Here is a 20604-nt window from a genome sequence, read left to right as displayed (position 1 = left end):
ACAATCCAGTCTTGTAGATCAGGTCCTGCCTTACTAACACAACTGCCACCCATCCTCCCTCATTAACATCATAGAGGCAGGTTTACAACACACAAGAAAATCACACAGTACCAGGAATCATGGCCTAGCCAAATTGATACACATTTTTTGGGGGACAAAATTCAAACCATGACATTCCACCCTTCGGCCTCCCAAAAATCACATCCCTGCAACATGGAAAACATATTCACCCCATCATATCATAGCAAGGGTCTTAACTTCAAGTCCAAAATCCAAAAATTCCTCTTCATCTGTGAAATCTAGAATACAAGTTATCTGCTTCCAAAGGTACAATGGCAGAACAGGCACAAGCTAGACATTTCCATTACAAATGGGAGAAACTAGAGGAAAAGAAGGGATAACAGGCACCAAGTAAGTCAGCAGAACACACTATATTAGCCCTCAAGGCTTTGAAAATAATCCTCTGGTCTCTGAGACAATTTACACATTAGCCCCGCCCTCCAGACTCTAGGTATTGGCCACAGTCTCTGGACTTTGAGTGGAGGCCTATTAGCCCTGGGCTTCAGCTCCGCCTTCCAGGCCCACTGGGACAGCAACTCTGCTCCCTTGGCTTTAGGCGGACCATTCTCCCAGTCCATCTGAGTGGTGACTCCACCCTTAGAAGCACCAGAGGCCATTGCTCCACCCTTTGAAACCCCTGAGGTCATGGCCATACCTTTTGAGACTGAGGCAGCTCCGCTTCTTGTGTCCCTTGTCTCTTCAGCTTCTGCTTCGGTTTCCTGTGCCTCTTGGCCCTCGGGCCTCATGCCCTGATCTGCCCTGCTGGGGCAAGTGTTCCAAAGCTCTGTAGCTCCACCGATATAAGTGCCCAGAGGCACCCCACTCTGCCAGAAAGCCTTGTGCACACAGGCACTCAGCTCTCCCGCTCCGTGGGTCAGCAAGCCTAGATCCACCGATAAGTGCCCAGAGGCACCCCACTCTGCCAGGAAGCCTCCTGCACACAGGCACTCAGCTCTCTCGCTCCGTGGGTCGGCTCCAGTGCCATCTCGCGCTGGTCTCCTGGTTCTGCTGCTGTTGGTTCTCTCCCGCTACCACTTCTCTGTTGCTGTACGTTCTCTGCTGCTGCTGGTCCTCTGTCACTGCCATACGTCTATCCATTCACAGTTTTAAAACCGCTCTCACATTTTAGGTATTTGTTAGAGCAGCACCCCACTCTCTCGGTACCAAATTCTGTCTTAGTTATCTAGTAGTGCTACAACAGAAATACCACAAGTGGATGGCTTTAACAAAGAGAAATTTATTTCTTCACAATCAAGTAGGCTAAAAGTCCAAATTCAGGGCGTCAGCTCTAGGGGAAGTCTTTCTGTCTCTGTCGGCCTTCTCATCAGTGCTCCCCTGGACTAGGAGCTTCTCGGCGCAGGGACCCCGGTCCAAAGGACGCGCTCTGCTCCCGGCACTGCTTTCTTGATGGTATGAGGTCCCCCTAAGCAGAAGTTTTATGTGCAAGAATGAGGCTTATTGAGTGGTAAGCTTAATTATATGGTGATCAAGCAGGAGGAATTCAGCTGTTTCTTGGAAGACACTCAGTTATTTACAGGTATAGGTATTTTCTCTTGGATGGGGGAGAGTCTATAGAGAGTATTTCTCCAATCCCTCAAGTTGGTGCCAGCATTCTCAGAACTCATGACAAAAGGACACTGGGAATTCCCTTCAGTTAGCAGACTGTCACTTAATGCCCCTATTTTCAGCAAGATCACCTGCTCTTAATTATACCCAGTATCTATGAATCCAGAGTTCCTTTGGTTTACCTTCTCCAGAGACTAAAGCTCCAGGTTTCTGTAAGGGTGAAGAAATGGTAGCATAATGTATACGAAAGCAGACTCTGGAGTTAGACTGCCTGGTTTAGATATCAGCTTTCCTACTGACTAATTGTGCAACCATGAGCAAGCTACTTAACCTCTCAGAGTTTCAGTTTCCTAATCTCTAAAATGGATATAGTAATATCTATTTCATATGGTTATTGTGAAGTTAAATTAATACATGTAAATCAGTTAAATGAGCACTGAGCACACAGTAAACTCCATAAAAGTTAGCTTTAAAGGAAAAAAAAAAAAAACTGACTGATAGAGGGAACAGCATTATTGTATTTATCTCACACTCACTCCCCAGATGAGTATTTATTCATTGAGTGGAATGTACGTAGAATTAACCAGCACTACTCAAACTACTATTTTCTCTTTTGAATTCATGTAAGTTAAATGCATGCTATGATTCAATTCCATTGTAATCCTAGTGAGTGATTATGGTCTGAACTACACAGTAGCATTAAGAAATATTTACAAAGTTGACTGGTATTGATTGAATGTGTGAGGTGAAGGAGATATGAGTTAAACTAGGCGGTACCATTCATTGAGGTAGGAATACAGAAAGAGGAATACATTCACAGTATCAGGGTTAAAAGATGATGAATTTAATTTTGAACATACTGAGCTTAAAATGCCTCTGGGATATCTAAGTGGAGAAGTCTAATTGTGGCTAATATGTATTATCTGGAGATTGGACTGAACTACCAGCCCATAGCTGGTAGTTAAATTATAAAGGTTTACAATGTTATTCAGGGACAATGGGTTACAAGCTTGGCCAAAGAAGAACCCTGGCAAGGCAGAGACTGCTGGTTGTTTCTCCCTTTCTACCTGAGTAACAAGTCCTATTGCCACCTGTAATAAAAACTATTTTCCTGGCCCCCTTGAAACCATTTTGACTAAGTACTAGATATAAAATGTAAATGGAAGTCTTAAGTGAGTTTCAGGTGGTAGGAGTCCCTTTTACTCTTCTTGTTGGGGGAATGGTTTGACTCTATGCCTCCCATCTGAGCCACCCAAGTATGTAAGGGCCTTGGGCTCAGAACATTCTCCGATAAGGAGGCTGGGAACTGGGTCACCTTCTCTCTCCCAGTTCCTTCTCCTTATCAGAAAAGGCTTCCCCTTGTTCTGGGCACCCGGAAATGTTCTCTGTCTCTTGCACATACATGGGAAACATATAGCACCTGGCCAATCCCATCTGTATGTGTGTTTCTGGCAGGGAAGGAATCGGATCTCTTGACTATGGCACAAGAGGGGTGAACGTAAAACATCTGCCCTGTACTGGCCACATGTAGGGGAGGGGGATCCTGCTGGCCATGGGAGACCAGTATCCACTAGTGAAACTTATCTTGCTCTGTCTCTTCTCTGCGTGAGCAAAGCATTTACCTATGCACTGATACAGCATGTGTGGTCTACCTTTTGTGGGCGAGTTCGAACACCTGCTATCTAGAATGTGGATGTGATAGCTGGAGCTCCAGAAGTCATCCTGGAACTCAAGAATTAGGGTAGGGGGTGGGGCGCAGGGGGGAGGCACACATAAACACATATAAGAATGGTGGGAACAGAAAGGCAGACGCTTGTATCCTTGCTGACACTGTGGATCAACCACACCAGCTTTGGACTGTCTAAAGATTTCTTATTAATGAGAGAGAAATAATTTTTTATCTTGCATAAGTAACTATTTTCTGGATCTTAATCACTCACAGTCAAATGCACTTCCTAAAGTTATAACTGAAAAAGACCAATGATAATGGTAGTGACCATTTATTGAACATTTAATATATGCCAGGCCTAGGTTACCTGGATTATTTTATTTAATCCTCACAATAACCCTGTGAGATAGGCATTATTATTGTTCCCATTTTAGACATTGGGAAACTGAGCCAGAAGGTTTAAGTAGTATATTATAGGTAACCAACTAAGGCTGAAGATATTAAGGTCCCTTATATGCCACCTCAGCTCCAAAGAAAACTCGTGATACATCCCAAACCCAAAATCCAAAACAGAAGAATTTCATGGATGAAATCCCTTACTTTTAAAAAGATGAAAAATTCTCCTCACCTTTTACCTTCAGGCAAATAAATGGAGAAGTTATTTTGTAAAGACTTATGCCAGCCCTTCCTTTGACCAATGAATCGGATCCGGGCATAACATTCCTTTATGACAATCCAATAAACTAAAGGAAAAAATTAGCTACATGATATTCTCTATTCTTTTGCTGTATATATTAATTAAAAAAAAAAAGAAAGAAAGCCTACCTCCACTGAGAATTTTACAATGACTGAAGGAATTCAATCAACAGAAGACAGGTGCATCAGTGTCTATGAAGAACCATGAAGAAGATAGTTCATGGACCTAAGTAAGCTAGGAAAATCAAAGAAAAAGAAAAAAGAGAAACAGTTGTTTTCACTTTATAATGCCCCAAGGTAACAGGCAGAAAAGAACATAAGACTGTGTCAGAGTTTTATAGTTAAACACAGAAGAACTGAAGAAGAGGAAAAAAATTAACATTACCTGGATATCTCCACAAATGGACTATTACTCCCAAATAAGAAAAATAGTTAATGAAGACATAACTGTCACATAATTAACTAAAATATTAATTTTTTATTAGAATATATAACAAAAGAACCTATTAAGATGCTAGATAAACTAACATAATTAAGTAATTATTTCGCACAAAAAAGTAAAATTTCAAAACATGACTGGAAAATTCCAGTCAAGTTTCAGCAGGATTTACAAATACACTCTCTACTGCTATCATTCCTGAATTCAGGATGCTGTTATGAACACTTGTCACTTTGAGACTAATATTTGTATTGTTTGCTAGTATTTTTATCTGTCTGCACTTTCACCCAAGCCCCTTGAGAGCAGAACCGAGCTGAGCAGAGCCTGTATTTGTAAACTGGATGGCCAAAGGTGTTGGGATAGGCTACAGCCAGGAACTACAGATCCTAATCTAGTTTTGCACAAGAATTACCTGGAGGGCTTACTGAAAACATACTCCTGAATCCTGCTTCAGATTTTTGGAGTTAGAATCCCTGAGGCTTAGACTTGTGTTTATAAAAAGATCTACAGAAGCTTCTGATGTACAGACAGGTTTTAGAAAAACAGACTATAGCAGTTGTTTTACAACTATTTCTAAAAAGTCCCAGAATTCTCAAGAGGTATCTTTGGGCTTCCCTCTCCTGTTTCAGATAGAAAAATCTCACATTTATCTATATTATGTACCTACTCTGCTTCTTAAAGTCTGAAAAATCACAAGTCAAGATAGACCAAAGAGAACTCATCCATATAAGAACTGAATCTATGACTTTGGCGTCATTACTAACCTAATCCAACAATAGAAGAAACTAGACAGATAAAAAGACCAGGATTGGTGGACATAGAATATCTGTTAATGTCAAAAGGAAAATCTTATAAAAGAGTTCTGCAATTCATATACTTTTATTTGCTGCAACTTAAAAGAATTTACTCAATTCATGACTGAATTGCATAATAAAGTTCCAAATGGAAAAAATACACACACACATATACATTGTATTCAACTTATCTACTTCTGTCATTTAGGAAAAACCACCTTATTCCAGACTTCCAAGTAAAAATGAAAAACTTATCTAAATGAATCCAAAGCTTTGTAACCTTACCTCCTACAATTCCAAGTCTGCCCCCTTACTTCTGTCTGGCAGGCAATGAGTAGGGAAGGTAGTAGTAGACCTGGGATGGTGTTCTTGAGGAAATGATCACTCCAGGAGAAATACGATCAGAATGAATATCTGTCTACTGCTTCCCCAGAAGTAAGGTTTGGATACTTCGTACACTTTCCAGAAGCCTCCCTAGTCTGTTCTAACCAGAAAACTATGTGCATGTTACAGAGAACGGCAGGTAAGAACACTAGGTTCCTCCTCCCGTTCTGTCCTTGGATATTTCCCCATAGGATTGGGTCTATATATCCTGGCCTTTTGAAATTCTCCATTTCAACTATCCTACCAAATAATATGTATGCCCATTGGAAATGAGACATCAGACATCCAAACCTGTATGCAGATACAATCTCTAGGGGCTGGTTCACCACATGAAACAGCGTAATTGTTTTACTCACCCGTCTGAATACACATACTAAGCAGGAGATGGACTGAATAAGAAGCCAAGAGAGCAACAATCAGCAGCAAGAAACTACAATATAAAAGAATACAGATCAGAACCCCCCTCAAAAGTTTCTCTTTTTTTATACTTTATTACAAACACAAATTTCCTCACATTCAAATGTTCACAGGGACTGTCTCTGAGTAGCTGGATTATGGTCATTTCTTTTTCTTTTCTACTTTTCCGTATTTATCAAATTTTATCGAGATGAAACTAAGTGCTTTTAAAATAAAAATAAAGTTCCTCATTTAGTACTCTTGTCTGCTGACTGCTGGTTCAGCAATTCAATGATCGTACAACATTTCCATTTATGACTATTTTTTCCTATTCTAAGACTAAACAAGTTTTAGTTGTGAAATCTCACTGTCTTCTCCTTTTCGCTCCCTCCAACCCTCTCCTTCTAAAGGTGTAGCCCTCCCTATCACACCTTCACCTATAATATTGAATTAAGTCTGCTTTTTCCAGCATATATTAAACACACACACACACAGGCCAAACCAAGCTAAAATAATGCAATTAACATACTTACAAGGATACAATTTGAAATATATATAAACAATGTAACAACTGGTATCCTGTCTCTAACAATGCGAAAAGATACAACACACATAATTCCTACTTACTCTCAAGGCAATATAGCAGGACAAGCTTTTAAAGAGTTGCTCCAATAGTTAAAGAAAGTCTATCTTTGTGGTCCACTTAATACTTAATATTTATTAATAAGCAGCAAAATTGAGGGGTAAAACTTCATGTCATTAAACTGACATGAGAGCCCTTACAAAGTAACAATTTGATATCACCAAAATGGAAGTTTTATATGGTTCAGTGATCACACATTCAATGGTATACATCTGTATGTAAGATCCTGGTGTATAAAACATGATTTTCAACCACTAGTTGCCATCAAGTCGATTCTGAGTCATGGAGAACCCATGTGTGTCAGAGCAGAACTGTGCTCCATAGGGTTTTCAAAAAGAGCCCTGGTGGCATAATGGTGAGCGCTGCTAAAGGAAAGGTTGGTGGTTCAAACCCATCAGCTATTCCATAGGAGAAAGATGTGGTAGTCTGCTTCCATAAAGATTACAGCCTTGGAAACCCTATGGGGCAGTTCTACTCTATCCCAAAGGGTCACTATGAGTTAGAGTCAACTGGATAGCACCAATATCAACGGTGTTTTCAATGGCTGATTTTTTGGAAGTAGACTGCCAGTCCTTTCTTCCAAGGCACCTCTGGTAGACTGTAACTTCCAACCTTTTGGTTAGCAGCTGAGCATGTTAACCCTTTGCATCACCTAGGAACTCCATGATTTTCAAAGAGGACCAAAAAATATCCTGATTATGTCTTGCCTAAGTTGTTACATATAGTTTCGAAGTTTGAAAATTAGCAAAGTGTGGGTTATTTAACAAAACTGGTTTAATAAGAAATTTGTAATAAGGAAGGAAATAAACTTAAATGAGACTTATGTATTTTAAATTTCCTAATAAAATAGGTCTGCTTCTACAAACAAAAGAAACAAGCAAAACAAACTTGGTATTCATTTATTCTATTACACATACTGCTTGATAGATGCTAAGGGTAAGGTCCTGTCCTACAGGATTTCAGATTTTAGTAGAGAGTAGCTTGCAAACAAATCATTAAAATACATTATAATAATGGAATGAATATACAAAGTACTAATATACAAAGCACAAAAAAGGCAGGAATGCCTTTTGTTTTGGACAAACTGGCGTAACCGAGTCTTGAAAGATGAAAAGGAATAGTCCTAGAATACATGCCTGGCCTCAGAAAGGAAAGCAAGATTATTTAACAAGAGGAGGACATGGAGAGGAATGAAAAGATTATATGTTTTATTTTGTTGTTGTTAGGTGCCATTGAGTCGGTTTCAACTCATAGCAAACCTATTACAAAAAAATGAATAAGGGATGGCTGGCTAGCTCTGTGAAGCACTACAGCCTCAAGAACTTCAAGATCACAGGAGAACTGGCATCGGCTGATGCGCAGGCAGCATCAGCATTCCCAGAAGAGGTCAAGAAACTCATAGAAGAGAAAGGTTACCTTCCAGAGCAAGTCATCAATTGTGATGAAACAACAATTTACATAGCATTTACATTGTATTAGGTATCATTAGAAGTAATCTAAAGGTGATTTAAAGTATACAGGAGGATGTGAATAGGTTATACGCAAATACTATGCCATTTTATATAAGGAACTTATGCATTCATGGATTTTGGAATCCGCGGGGGTCCTGGAACCAATCCCCCATGGATATCAAGGGACAACTGACATCTTCCACAGCCTATCTCTCTGCTTCTTAGCGTACTATCCAAATGAAAAAAAATAAGTGACAGTAAAATAAGAAAAAAACTCACCTAAATCCAAGGATACCGGTATTAGCCATAACAAAAGCTAAGCCAAGAATGCCACTTCCCATGATGGCGTTCATCAAATTAAACACTGAGAAACCAAATGAAACACCTGAAGATCCCTGTCTGTGAAGTTCCTGTAAGCACACAAATTTAATAGTATTAAATGTTTGGATGGTGAAATTCAAATTTGGTGAAATCACTGAAGGGTTACGGAGAAAGTCTCCTGTAAACAGCTAGATAGTGTGACATGGTAGTTGCTCAACCAACACTGATTTCCTTTCTTTTCCTTCCCACCTCCTATCAGTGCCACTCCAGGAGTACAGTGTTTCCTAGGAAAATCATCCTCACCAATACAGAAGCCAGGTAGGTTTAAGGAAGAGCCATGACTAACCGTGTGACTGCAAGAGATAAAGATAGGATAAGAATGAGGTGAGGCTGGAGTGGAGGGGTAGGGCTGGAGAATTCCTGAGTCAGCTTGGGGCTGCTGGAGTAAACTGTTGCTCCCCATTTACTAGGATTGCAAAATTAACTGCTACTTAATAAATTCAGTCAGTCCAGCTGGAAGGATGGTTACCAAAAAAACAAAACCAAACCCCTTGCCGTCGAGTTAGGAACATGAAAAGAAATAGAAGCAATTCAAGTCGCATTGGCGAGGATACCCCCCTCGACACCCTTGCCCAACATAGCACTTGGGAGCAAAGTCCTAGAAACTGCTACTGTCCAGTGACTTGAGTTAAAAAGCTGAGTGCCAACTGCACAAGTTTTAGAATCAGGGAAATGGTATGCACTTATTAACAGGTCACCTACACTCCTTCGTCGCTAAGTATGTCTATATTAAGATGTTCATAGCCCCTCAACGACTAACGCGGAAAAGAAAAGTCTTGTGACTCTTGGAAAGATCTGACAAGACTGCTGGTGGAAACAGGAAGCCGACAAAGATACTAACAAACAGCACTGAGTCACACAACCCTACGGCTTCTCATTCAGTCGGGTACCCAGCCTTCATTGAGGGCTGCACCTCTTCCACCTGAGCCTACACCTTTACTTCAGCTTTTCTTTCTAGGGTATGGTGGGCTTCAATCGCTTTTAGGAACTCCGCTATATCTCATCTGAATCTCGGTTGCTGTCTTTGGGACTCACCCCCCCCCCCCCCCCCGCCCCCTGCTCTGGCAACGGGAGGGGTCTGGCTTCTGCTTCTCCTCTCTCCCCAGGCCGCCCTCACTTCTTTTCCCGGTCTTACTTGGGCAGGCACTTCAGGAAAGCCGGGAAGCTGCCAGCCCAAAACTAGCGGAGCCCACTTACGTTGCTTAGCAACGGGCTCGACTCTTCCGCTTCCGCCTCTTCTGGCTGCTGAGCAGAAACAAACCAGCCCCGCTCAGCGTTGACGGTTCCACAGGGCGCCTCCATGCTCCTAGCTTGCCGACTGCCAGGTCCATCTGCGAGCGACTATCCTAGCTCTCCTGCCGTTTGCAGGGCCAGAGGCGGAGCTATGGGCCCGGCCCTTCTGGGACTCCGTACCCCACCAGAAGGGCGAAAAAGGAGCGAGACGGCGCAAAAGGAGCGAGACGGCGCGATGTGATGATGCCCTCCCCTTGGCGGCGAACAGTGATGATGTCATCGGGATCCAGGCCGTCTACCGGCGACCCATTTCCGAGCGACGTTAGAGCATGAGGTGAGGGGGTTGGTCACTGAGCCAGCTGCGGGGCGACCCCGGGGATTGGGATGGTGCAGTTGATGAGGTGGCGGCCGTGGTGCCCCTCAATAGTTTGAAGAGACTGATGGTCTGGTGGCGGTAGTTCGCCCCGGGCAGCTCTTCGCTTCGCGCCGCCTGGGCGCGGAAACGTCGCGATGTCCTTTACCTGCTCAGGTGCTGAGTTTGTGTCCGAGTACCGGGTACTGAGCATTTCGTTTAATCTTTTCAAAAGCTTTTTAATAGAACTGCTAGCCACATTTTACCAGTGGGGAAACCGAGGCTCAGACTAAGTAATTTACCCAACCTTACACAGCTGGTTAACTGCTAGAGCCCTTTGAACCCTGCCTGGAAAGTTTGACTTCATTGTTTTACAAGGTTCTGGAACAGGGCTTTTTCTCCTTACAGTTACTTTGGTATTCTAGAATGTAAAGTGAATAATTGGTACTGTTAATGGAATGTGCACATAATACTCAGCAAAGTTCTTGTCCTCAAAATACTGAAGCTTCTAGTTAGGGGCAGGACATATGACAATAAAACATCAGAAACAACCTAGCTCTATAGTAAGAACACAAACACTGACGTCATTCAAACCTGGGTTTTAATTCTTGCTTAGCGCCTTACTAGACTTTTTGAGTGCTTAACCTACTTTTGAACTTTACTTATTTACAAAATGAGGATCTGATAATACATACCTCCCAAGATTAATAGTGTATGCAAAACATTTAACACAGCATCCGACACCGTAAGCACCTGTAAGAATATCCTAGTGAATGTTGCCACTGGTAAAGTCATAAATATAATTGCCAGTTCATTTAGAGATGATCCTTTAACTCAAGTTTTAGCCTTCCAGTTTCAAAGTTATTCTGTAGAAAATTGTGGGTAGAGAGGTAAGTTGAATATAGGGAGGCAGATGAATAGCTAAGCTTTCTGTACTGCCAACAGGTGGGTTGAAGGTACAAATTTATCACCTACCACTAATAAAAGTCATCCTATCATGGAAAATATAGTGTACTTCTCACACACCACTAAAAGTTTTATTATCTGCATTTAACAGGTTATTTGAAAGAGTAGAATTTGGATTTTTATTCTCAAAAGCCATTGTAGACATGTAAGTTTGTAGCTTTATGACATTTTTTAAATGAATACCTTTTTTAGGATCTTATGGAGGCCATTCGAATTCTCGAGAAGACTTCTGAAAGTGGAAAGCTGTAACATAACTGAGTCCAAGTCACCGATTCCACTAGCTTGGACATCACTGACACAAAAACTTAACGGAACACCTGGTATTTTCTTGTTGTGTCAAAGAAAAAAATTGTCAACTATGCCAGAATTAGAAACAAACCAGAGAGACTCTGAATTGTTTTCACCACCCTCTGATGTTCGAGGAATGACAGAACTTGATAGAACAGCTTTTACAAAGACAGTCACCATTCCAGTACTTAAAGTGAGAAAAGAAATAGTCAATAAATTGATGAGATCTCTTAAAAGGGCAGCATTACAGCGCCCGGGCATAAAACGTGTGATTGAAGATCCAGAAGATGAAGACAGTAGACTGATAATGTTGGATCCCCATAAAGTGTTTTCTCATGATTCCTTTGAGAAAACAGAACTCAGTATTTTAAAGCAGCTTAATGTCAATCCACAGATATCTAAATATAATTTGGAACTAACTTATGAAAACTTTAAGTCAGAAGAAATCTTAAGAGCTGTGCTTCCTGAAGGCCAAGATGTGACTTCAGGGTTTAGCAGAGTTGGACACATCGCCCACCTGAACCTTCGAGATCATCAGCTACCTTTCAAGCATTTAATTGGTAGGTGTGTCATTAGTAATGTTCAAGTACTAGGAAGCAATTATAGTAAGTTCTAATTCTAGTTTTTAGAAATATTTTTATAAATGCGAAATTACAGAAGCAAGACATTTTATCATTTTAATTTTAGACTGGATCTTGAGCTACATCTTTAGAGTGCCTTTTTAGAATACCCTCTCTAGAATCATAACCAATCGCCATGGAGTCGATTCTGACTCATGGTGACCCCATGTATGTCAGAGTAGAACTGTGCTCTATAGGGTTTTCACTGGCTAATTTTTCTGAAGTAGATCTCCAGGCCTTTCATCCAAGGTGTCTCTGGGTGGACTCAACCATCAATCTTCTGGTTAGCAGCCCAGTGCATTAACTGTTTGCGCCACCCAGCGACTCAGCTCCAGAGTCACTTAAAAAAAAAAAAACTCGCTGCCATCAAGTGGATTGTGACTCATAGCGACCCTATAGGACAAAGTAGAACTGTCCCATACAGAAGCAGACTGCCACATCTTTCTCCCATGGAGTGGCTGGTGTGTTCAAACCACTGACCTCTTGGTTAGCAGTCGAGCACTTAACCATTGTGCCACCTGGGCTCCTTTTCCAGAGTCATAAACCAAAACCAACGCAGCCTGTTGCTATCGAGTCGATTCCAACTCATACAACCCTATAGGACAGAGTAGAACCGCTCCATAGGGTTTCCAAGGAGTGGCTGGTGGATTTGAACTGCCGACCTTTTGGTTAGCAGCCAAGCTCTTAACCATTCAGTCACCAGGGCTCCTCCAGAGTCATAGCAAGCTCTAAATATCCGTCCAGGCTTTTGTTTACAGCAATATATAAACATAGATTAAAGTTGAGTCACTTACTTTGACAGAACTCTTTAGTAGCTATATTGAACAGTTCATTTCTAGTGAACAAGACTTTATTAGGCCTTCAAGACTATGGTGAATGCTAAGTTTCATAAGTTTTTGGGTATTTTATACTCACAAGTGAAAGACACCTTACTCATGCTTTCATTTGAGCCCTTCTATATGTCAGGCACTGTACTTTGATTCTTTTTTTAGTGCTTCTACTCTTTTAGAGGAGCCCTGGTGGTTAAGAGCTTGACTGCTAACCAAGAAGCTGGCAGTGTGAATCCTCCAGCTGCTCCTTGGAAACCCTATGGGGCAGTTCTACTCTGTCCTAAAGGGGGCTGTAAGTCGAAATCAACTTGACGGCAACAGGTTTTGGTTTGGTTTAGTTCTTTAGAAATGTGCTTGTGTTGTACTTCTGTAGTGCTAGGTTTGAGCCTGACTTCCTTATTCTTTGGGATAAGAAGGAAGTAGAAAATGAATCAGAAAAAGCGCTTGTCCTTATATAAATATTTGATGTACCTGCAGTCTCCAGATTTTGTTTTTGTTTTTTTTTAATATAGAGTACTCGTTAGAACTTCTGGGAATCATTTTCAACTTTAAAACATAGTGCTGAGTATTTTGCAGGGGTAGGATTTCAGAACTGTGCTGCTATGCGTTCCCTTTGTTTTTATTGATGAAAGGGACTGATAATGTACAGCGGTAACATAATAAATACTTAGGCAGATGCTTATCATTGTGACTGGGTGCAAATGTCAAGTCTCGGCTTTCTTGTGAGTCATTGCCTACCGTAACTCAAAAATTAGTTTGGATTCTTATTTTATAACCTCTCTTTCATAAAGGCGCAGTCGTAGATTAAGGAGCCCTGGTGGCACAGTGGTTAAAGCGCTTGGCTGATTAAAAGTAAAACATCCATATGGTGGTAATATTAAAGCTTTTACTATAGACTTTCAGAATAGCCTTTTAAAAAAATTTCATTCCCCATTACGAACTAACTTCTGTACCTTCAAAATTGAGTTCTGATGCTTGAAGCAGAACAGAACAAGAGCAATAATTGATTAGTTTATTGATAATATCTTATTCAGAATCAGGTGTCTAGTTATGAAAGAGAGATGTTGGACAAATTCGGGTCGCATTTCAGCATATTTGTATTACTGAGTACCACTATTAACCAACAAGTTATCTTTTCTTATGTAATGGGATAGCATATAGATTCTTAGAAATGTTTTAAGTGTTTGCAAAAAATAACACTTTGATTAAAGGTCACTGATACACCATTTCTGGTATACACTATTATCTTTGTAGCTTTTATGTTCTAGTGGTATTTGACAAAAAGAACAATTTAAATAGAATTTTGTTTAGATAAAGACTCTAAAGAATCTTTATGTTTGTTTTATTTGGAAACTTTGTTTTGCTGGCATGTATTTCCAAAGTGGAGGCATTTGTTTCAAGCATACAGTAAAACAAACATGTGGTTTGAGACCAATGGGGACAAGCAGATGTTTTTGCTTGTGGCCAGTGTTCTTACATCTCTTTCCATTCTTTGCCAGTTCCCTCTTTTCTACCTTTTTGTTTACTTGTTGTGCTGGTGCATTTGAGATAATTCCATAAAAGCATGGAAAAATATTCAATAGACCCAAACTCTTCAAAAAATTTTCTTTAAAAATGTATCCATTATGTACCCATACATAAAAAATGTACCATTTTTGTGTTTTAGAGGCTGTCAGACACTAACTTTAGTAATCTGCGAATTTTTAAACATGCATGTCACTTTACACACACTAGGTACAGTTTTTATTTTATAAACTAAAAATACAATTCTTTCCATTTCATATTTGCAGTTTTAGCTTTTATTTTGCAAACAATAGGCAGTATTTATTATGAATTTTCATCTTTTCTTCCAGGTCAAGTTATGATAGACAAAAATCCAGGAATCACTTCAGCAGTAAATAAAGTCAATAATATTGACAATACTTACCGAAATTTTCAAATGGAAGTGCTATCTGGAGAGGAGAACATGATGACCAAGGTATAGAATATTTTATTATCTTCTGGTGTGGTTTATCAAGATTAATTTAGAATCAGAATAGACAAGATTAAAAATATTTATAGCACCCAGCGTTGATGAATATGTGAGAATGTGAGCACTTGTACATACTACAACAACAGTGGGAGTGTAAATTCGATACAAACTTTCAGGAAGAGTATATGGTAATATGTTGCATTTTTAAATAGGTGCCTTTGACCTAGCATTCCATTTATAGGAATTTATCCTAAGGATGTAATTGGAGAAAATTGTAATGATGTATGTGGTAGATTCTTCACTATAGTTTTTATAATAAAATAAATAATAAATAAACAAATGACTGGAAACTACCTAAATGTTCATCACTAGAGAATTGGTTAAATTCTGGTATAACAATATAATGGAATTAAAGATTATTTGTCATAAAAGGTTATATTTAGTTCCATATTTATTAAAACAAATTGTACATTGGCAGGTTAAGTGATTTAAAAAGGAAGTTATAGAACAGTATGTATAACATAATTCCATTTTATTAAATACCTATGTGAATATGCTCATACAGCAGAATGTAAAAGTGGGTGTATTTCTATTTGGTGTAGTTACTGGTGACCTTTGTCATCCTCTTTATACTTTTCTACTGAGCATATATTAATTTTATTAAAAAAATACATATTTCAAAGAAAAAATAATTAAAAATACAGTAAAACCTGCAAAAGCTGGAAACTGTATAAGGCAGAAACCTGTCAGAAAAGGAAGTCACAAATACTTTCCACTAACAGCAATAGAAAAGTGGTAAGACTGCACCTGAGAGTATGGCCCCCGGAAACCTTTTTAGCTTAGTACTGAAGTCACTTCTGAGGTTCACCCTTCCGCCAAAGATTAGCCAGGCCCATAAAACAAAACGAGACTAAAGGGGCACACTAGCCCAGGAGCAAGGACTAGAAGGCAGGAGGGGACAGGAAGGCTGGTAATAGGGAGCCCAATGTCAAGAAGGGAGAGTGTTGACATGTTGTGGCATTGTTAACCAGTGTCATAAAACAATATGTATGCTGTTTAATGAGAGGCTAGTTTGTTCTGTAAACCTTCATCTAAGGTACAATAAAAAAATAAATAAAAGAAAAAACAGAATACAGAATATTTTGATGCATGTGACCAAGAATAATATTGACTAAGTCAAAAATGGCAATGGCAAACAAATTTGATCAATGTATATGACCAATATAAATAACTAAGGATAAAAATTTTATTTATTAAGGATTAATTATCTGAATAGCCATCCTCATTATCTCAGGAAAATATAAAATTTTCCCTTGATGAATTCTACATAAACCAAATGATTTTAATAATATTAAACAAAGTTGTTACAAAGTAAAAAGTTTAGTCAAAGCAGAAAACTCGCAAGACCCAGAAAAACAAGGGAGTCCTGTCGAGTTCCGGCTCTCACAGGTTTCACTGTATGTAGGAACTGATTCCTGGTACAAACCACTTTTCTCATTCTCCACCCCCAGAATATTCTGGCATAGTGGATATACCAAACTTTTTTTTAAGCAAAATTCTTAGACAGCTGTATTTTAATGGTATGTGAAATTTTCTGCCCACACTAGAATATAAACTATTTCCTTAATTTTGACAAAATTTTTAATAGCAATGACCACTCTTAAAAATGTTAGACATATCTTTTAAACAGGATTTTATAAAAACGAGAGGGTTTATGAAAAATAATTATTTTTTACATTCTAGGCCACATAGTCTTTAAGTGACTATTTTGAATATGCTAATATTTTTCCATAATTTGATAGTTTCAGAATATTAAAATGCTATTCATTGCACACTTAGTGTTTTCCAGGCCCTGAACTAAATGTTTTAAATACAACAAATCCTCAGAAGCCCTTAAAATAATGGTTATTGTTATTAATATTCTTTTTATGTAGATGAAATAACAAGGAGTGACTGAGCAGGGTGCTTGGAGTCAGACTTCTGACTCCAGAGCCCATGCATGGTCTTCTCCTGTATACCAAACCCCCACTGCCTACTGTTTGTGTTTATAATGTGTGAGGTCTGTTATGGCAAGTACGATTTGAATTTGAATTCTTTGGTGATAACAGTGCTTATTTCAGCTGAGACTAAGGCATATCCATTAGTATCTTCACGTATATTACAGTTAATCTTCATTATTTGAGAATTCTGTATTTGCAAATTTGCCTACATCCTAAAATTTATTTGTAATCCCCAAGTCAATACCCCCAGTGCTTTCACGGTCATTTATGGACATGCCAGAGAAGGGAAGAATTTGAGTTGCCCGGTACACACATTCCCAGCTGCGGTCAAACAAGGCTGGTTCTGTATTCACTAATTCATTGTTCACAGGGACTTTATAGAACATAACTACTGTGAATGAGAATTGGGTGTATATATACCCTTTAAGATGAGAGGGAGGGCCATTTGGCTTTGAAGAGATGACTTTTCTCATTAGTCTAATCCAAGATATTAACTGGCCTTAGGTATAGCATGAATACCAGGATTCTAGTTAATGTGCCTTTAAATGTACTGTTCTTTACTCTTAATAGTGGTAAAGCAGTCTGTCTGTGTGTGTGTATGTGTGTGTGTGTGTGTGTGTACCAAACTAATTGTCTTTGAGTAGATTTCCTACTCATGGCAACCCCATATGTGTCAGAGTAGAACTGTGCTCCATAAAGTTTTCAGAAGTAGATCCAAGGTGCCTCTGGGTAGACTTGAACTTGCAACCTTTTGGTTAACACCTGAGCATATTAACTATTTGCACCACCCGGGGACTCCTGTATATATACACATATATATTTTTAAAAAAATTATCAGTGATTGGAATTTAGAACTAAGCATCTTAATCACAAGCATAATACCTTTTTCAGGTTCGAGAAAACAACTACAACTATGAATTTGATTTTTCAAAAGTCTATTGGAATCCTCGTCTCTCTACAGAACACAGCCGTATCACAGAACTTCTCAAACCTGGGGATGTCCTATTTGATGTTTTTGCTGGAGTTGGGCCCTTTGTCATTCCAATAGCAAAGAAAAATTGTACCGTATTTGCCAATGATCTCAATCCTGAATCCCATAAATGGCTATTGCACAATTGTAAATTAAATAAAGTGGACCAAAAGGTAAAGGTCTTCAACTTGGATGGGAAAGACTTTATCCAAGGACCAGTCAGAGAAGAGTTAATGCAGCAGTTGGGACCAGTGTCCAAAGAAAGAAAACATTCTGTGCACATTGTTATGAACTTGCCAGCAAAGGCTATAGAGTTTCTCAGTGCCTTCAAATTGCTTTTAGACGGGCCGCCTTGCTGCAGTGAGCTCCTTCCTATAGTGCACTGTTACAGCTTTTCCAAAGATGCTAATCCTGCTGAAGATGTTCGGCAACAAGCCGGAGCTGCGTTAGGTGTTTCCTTGGAGACATCCAGTTCAGTTCACCTAGTAAGAAATGTGGCCCCTAATAAGGAAATGCTGTGCATCACCTTTCACATTCCTGCTTCTGTACTCTTCAAGAACCAGACCATAACTCTAGGTGAGCAGTTTCTGGGAAATCAAATGTAAACTTAATAACTTTCATGTTGCTTTCTTGGTCTACATATATTTTATATTCTTTATTAAATTTGGAAAGAGGAGTTTAACTAATTCTAGTTATTTTGGTTCAAGACCCCTCTGCCATTCAATTGTGACTAGTTTCAGTTTTACAGATTTTAGTATGATATGCTATTCAGTCTGATAGAGGGCTATTTCGTTAAAATAGTTAAGTCCACGGGAATATAGTATTCATGTCTAAGTTAACTAGATTAAAAATCTCTAAAATGCCTATATTATTTGTTTTTTAAAAGTATTTTCAAATGTTAAATACCTTACCTAAAATGTTTTCTGGATTTGTTACAGAGAATCATGAAGATCCACCTCTTAAACGCCAGAGGACAGATAAAGCCTTTTCAGAAGAAAAAATACAAATTGCTTCAAACACTTAATTGGAAATATTTTCTCCATCTTCCCCACTAGACTTTTATGTAGTAAAATAGTTCGTATGATTGCATAAAATTTTAGTAGTTACTTTACTATTGAAACCTTATATTTTACCCTTGCTGTCTTAATTTCAGTATTACCAAATTAAAATTTAACTGAAATGTCTTCTAAATATATTCTTAATTTTTTATTAGATAAATATGTTTAAATATTGTCTGTGTCTTAGAAAATAGTCTTTGAAGCTAGGATAATAATTGTGTGCTGTTCAACTAGGAAAGCACTGATATCACTTTGCAGTTATCCTTAGCTGAGTTTGACTAAATTTTAGCCTCTATACTACCAAATCACCATCATTGTAACAATAATAAAACATGAGATTATTTAGATCGGGGTAGCTAAACTATGTTCTGCAACCCAAATCTGGCCCACCACTATTTTGTTATGGCCACAGGCTAAGAATGGTTCTTAAAATTTTAAATGGTTTAAGTAATCCCAAGAATATTTTGTGATACATGAAAATTATATAAAATTCAAATTCTAGTGTCCATAAATAAATTTTACTTGAACATGCCATGCTCATTTGTTTACATGTTGCCTGTGGCTGCTTTTGTGGTACAACAGCACAACTGAGTAGTTGTAACACAGACTGGATGTCACTCTCATCACTTCATACTACTGCTCGGTGTACTGCAAACTACAGTGATGTAACTAAGCAGCATTTCAAGTGTCACATATATTGCCAAGCTGCAACATTTAATTACCAGTGCATATCCATCATGTCAAAATTTGAAAAGTAGACTTTCAGTGTCATGCTTTTAAGGCACAGTGGAGTGTGAATTATTTTGATACTGAAATAGATGGCAAAGCGTCTATAGCTGAGCAAAAAGAATATACTTTGACACTACCATATGAACCACTCATCACAGTATTCCCAAATCACAGGCAAGCAATGGTCAGAAATATTAGAAAACTTAAAATGAGTGTATCTCCTCACGCAGCATTTCACAAAAATGAAAATGAAGCTGCAACCAAGAAGTTTCTGAGTGTCTCATTAGTTAGCCAAGCAAGAAAAGCCATTTACTGAGGGTGAGTTAATTGTTTTTGATTGCAGCAGCCTAAGAGATGTGTCTGGTGACAATAAATTTGTTTTAGACTAAGGCTTTCAGCAAGAACAGTTGCCCAAAGAGTTGAGGACATAGAGAACATCAGTCAATTAAGGCAAATGATTCGAGTGGTTTCTTTGGCTCTTGATGAGTTCACAGATGTTACAGTACTGCTCCTTTTTTATTTGAGGTGTCAGTGCTGAGTTTGAAGTGACTGATGAATTACCCTCTGAATAGTTGAAGTGAGATAACTACAGGTGAGAATATTTTCAAAGAAGTTGAGAAAACAATTCATTGCAACCTGAAGTGGAATCTGCTAAGATGTGCTACAGCTGATGGTGGTGAAAAATGTGTGTGGAGCAGAGAAAGGCTTATTTGGACAAATTGACAAAATTTGTGAAAACTTGGCTGAAAATATTTGACTCTGTCGTGCATTTTGAACTGGTAGTGTCAACAGTAAATTTCATTTGCTCTTGTAGACTTCAACTATCTTCAATTCCTTGAATTTTGTCAGAAATCAAAGCTGAGTATCCTGACTTGCCCTACCTAAATTTGATTGCTTAGCAATGGTAAAGTATGATTGTAATTTTTTGAGCTCAGGGTATGAAATCGAAATTTTTCTTAAGAAGAACTGCCCTCTACAAAGAAAACTACAAAACACTACTGCATGAAACCCAAAGGGCTCTACATAAATGGAAAAACCATGCTCATGGATAGGCAGACTCAACATTGTGAAAATGTCAATTCTACCCAAAGCAATTTACAAATACAA

At 38.8% G+C, this 20604-nt stretch overlaps 2 protein-coding genes across 5 annotated transcripts in view; one reads left to right on the top strand and one right to left on the bottom strand.

Annotated features, from left to right (window-relative positions):
• SLC38A6 (solute carrier family 38 member 6) overlaps window positions 1-9892 on the bottom strand; it is a 65423-nt gene extending 55531 nt beyond the window's left edge. Inside the window, exons 1-3 of one of the 3 annotated variants that reach the window (XM_004370925.2) lie at window positions 9677-9892; window positions 8378-8508; window positions 5965-6038 (exon numbers count right to left, since the gene is read on the bottom strand). In XM_004370925.2, the coding sequence (XP_004370982.1) occupies window positions 5965-6038; window positions 8378-8508; window positions 9677-9781 (310 nt within the window). In that variant the 5' untranslated portion in view covers window positions 9782-9892. Of the gene's footprint in view, window positions 1-5964; window positions 6039-8377; window positions 8509-9614 lie in introns of all 3 variants that reach the window. The other 2 variants (XM_023726260.1, XM_023726259.1) reach the window with 2 other exon arrangements.
• Window positions 9893-9911: 19 nt separating this feature from the next.
• Window positions 9912-18894, top strand: TRMT5 (tRNA methyltransferase 5). Of its 2 annotated transcripts, XM_023726258.1 has the most exons (5): window positions 9912-10046; window positions 11223-11878; window positions 14622-14746; window positions 17632-18286; window positions 18649-18894. In XM_023726258.1, the coding sequence occupies exons 1-5, from the start codon at window positions 10042-10044 to the stop codon at window positions 18732-18734; spliced, it is 1527 nt and encodes a 508-aa protein (XP_023582026.1). In that variant the 5' UTR covers window positions 9912-10041; the 3' UTR covers window positions 18735-18894. The 2 variants fall into 2 exon arrangements, with proteins under 2 accessions (XP_023582026.1, XP_004370981.2); XM_004370924.2 differs by lacking the exon at window positions 9912-10046 and having other exon boundaries at window positions 10084-11878.
• The last annotated feature ends 1710 nt before the right edge of the window (window positions 18895-20604 follow it).

Source organism: Trichechus manatus, unplaced genomic scaffold (assembly GCF_000243295.1).
Source record: "Trichechus manatus latirostris isolate Lorelei unplaced genomic scaffold, TriManLat1.0 scaffold00010, whole genome shotgun sequence".
NCBI lineage: Eukaryota > Metazoa > Chordata > Mammalia > Sirenia > Trichechidae > Trichechus > Trichechus manatus.
The sequence above is the reverse complement of the archived record's forward strand: the minus strand, read 5'-3'. Positions and strand labels throughout refer to the sequence as shown.

Bases quoted from the DNA above. Each gene is read 5' to 3' on its own strand.
- TRMT5 (XM_004370924.2), top strand. From the start codon at position 11,206: ATGAATACCTTTTTTAGGATCTTATGGAGGCCATTCGAATTCTCGAGA. The intron at 11,879-14,621 runs GTAGGTGTGTCA...CTTTTCTTCCAG, and splicing joins ACCTTTCAAGCATTTAATTG to GTCAAGTTATGATAGACAAA. The intron at 14,747-17,631 runs GTATAGAATATT...TACCTTTTTCAG, and splicing joins AGGAGAACATGATGACCAAG to GTTCGAGAAAACAACTACAA.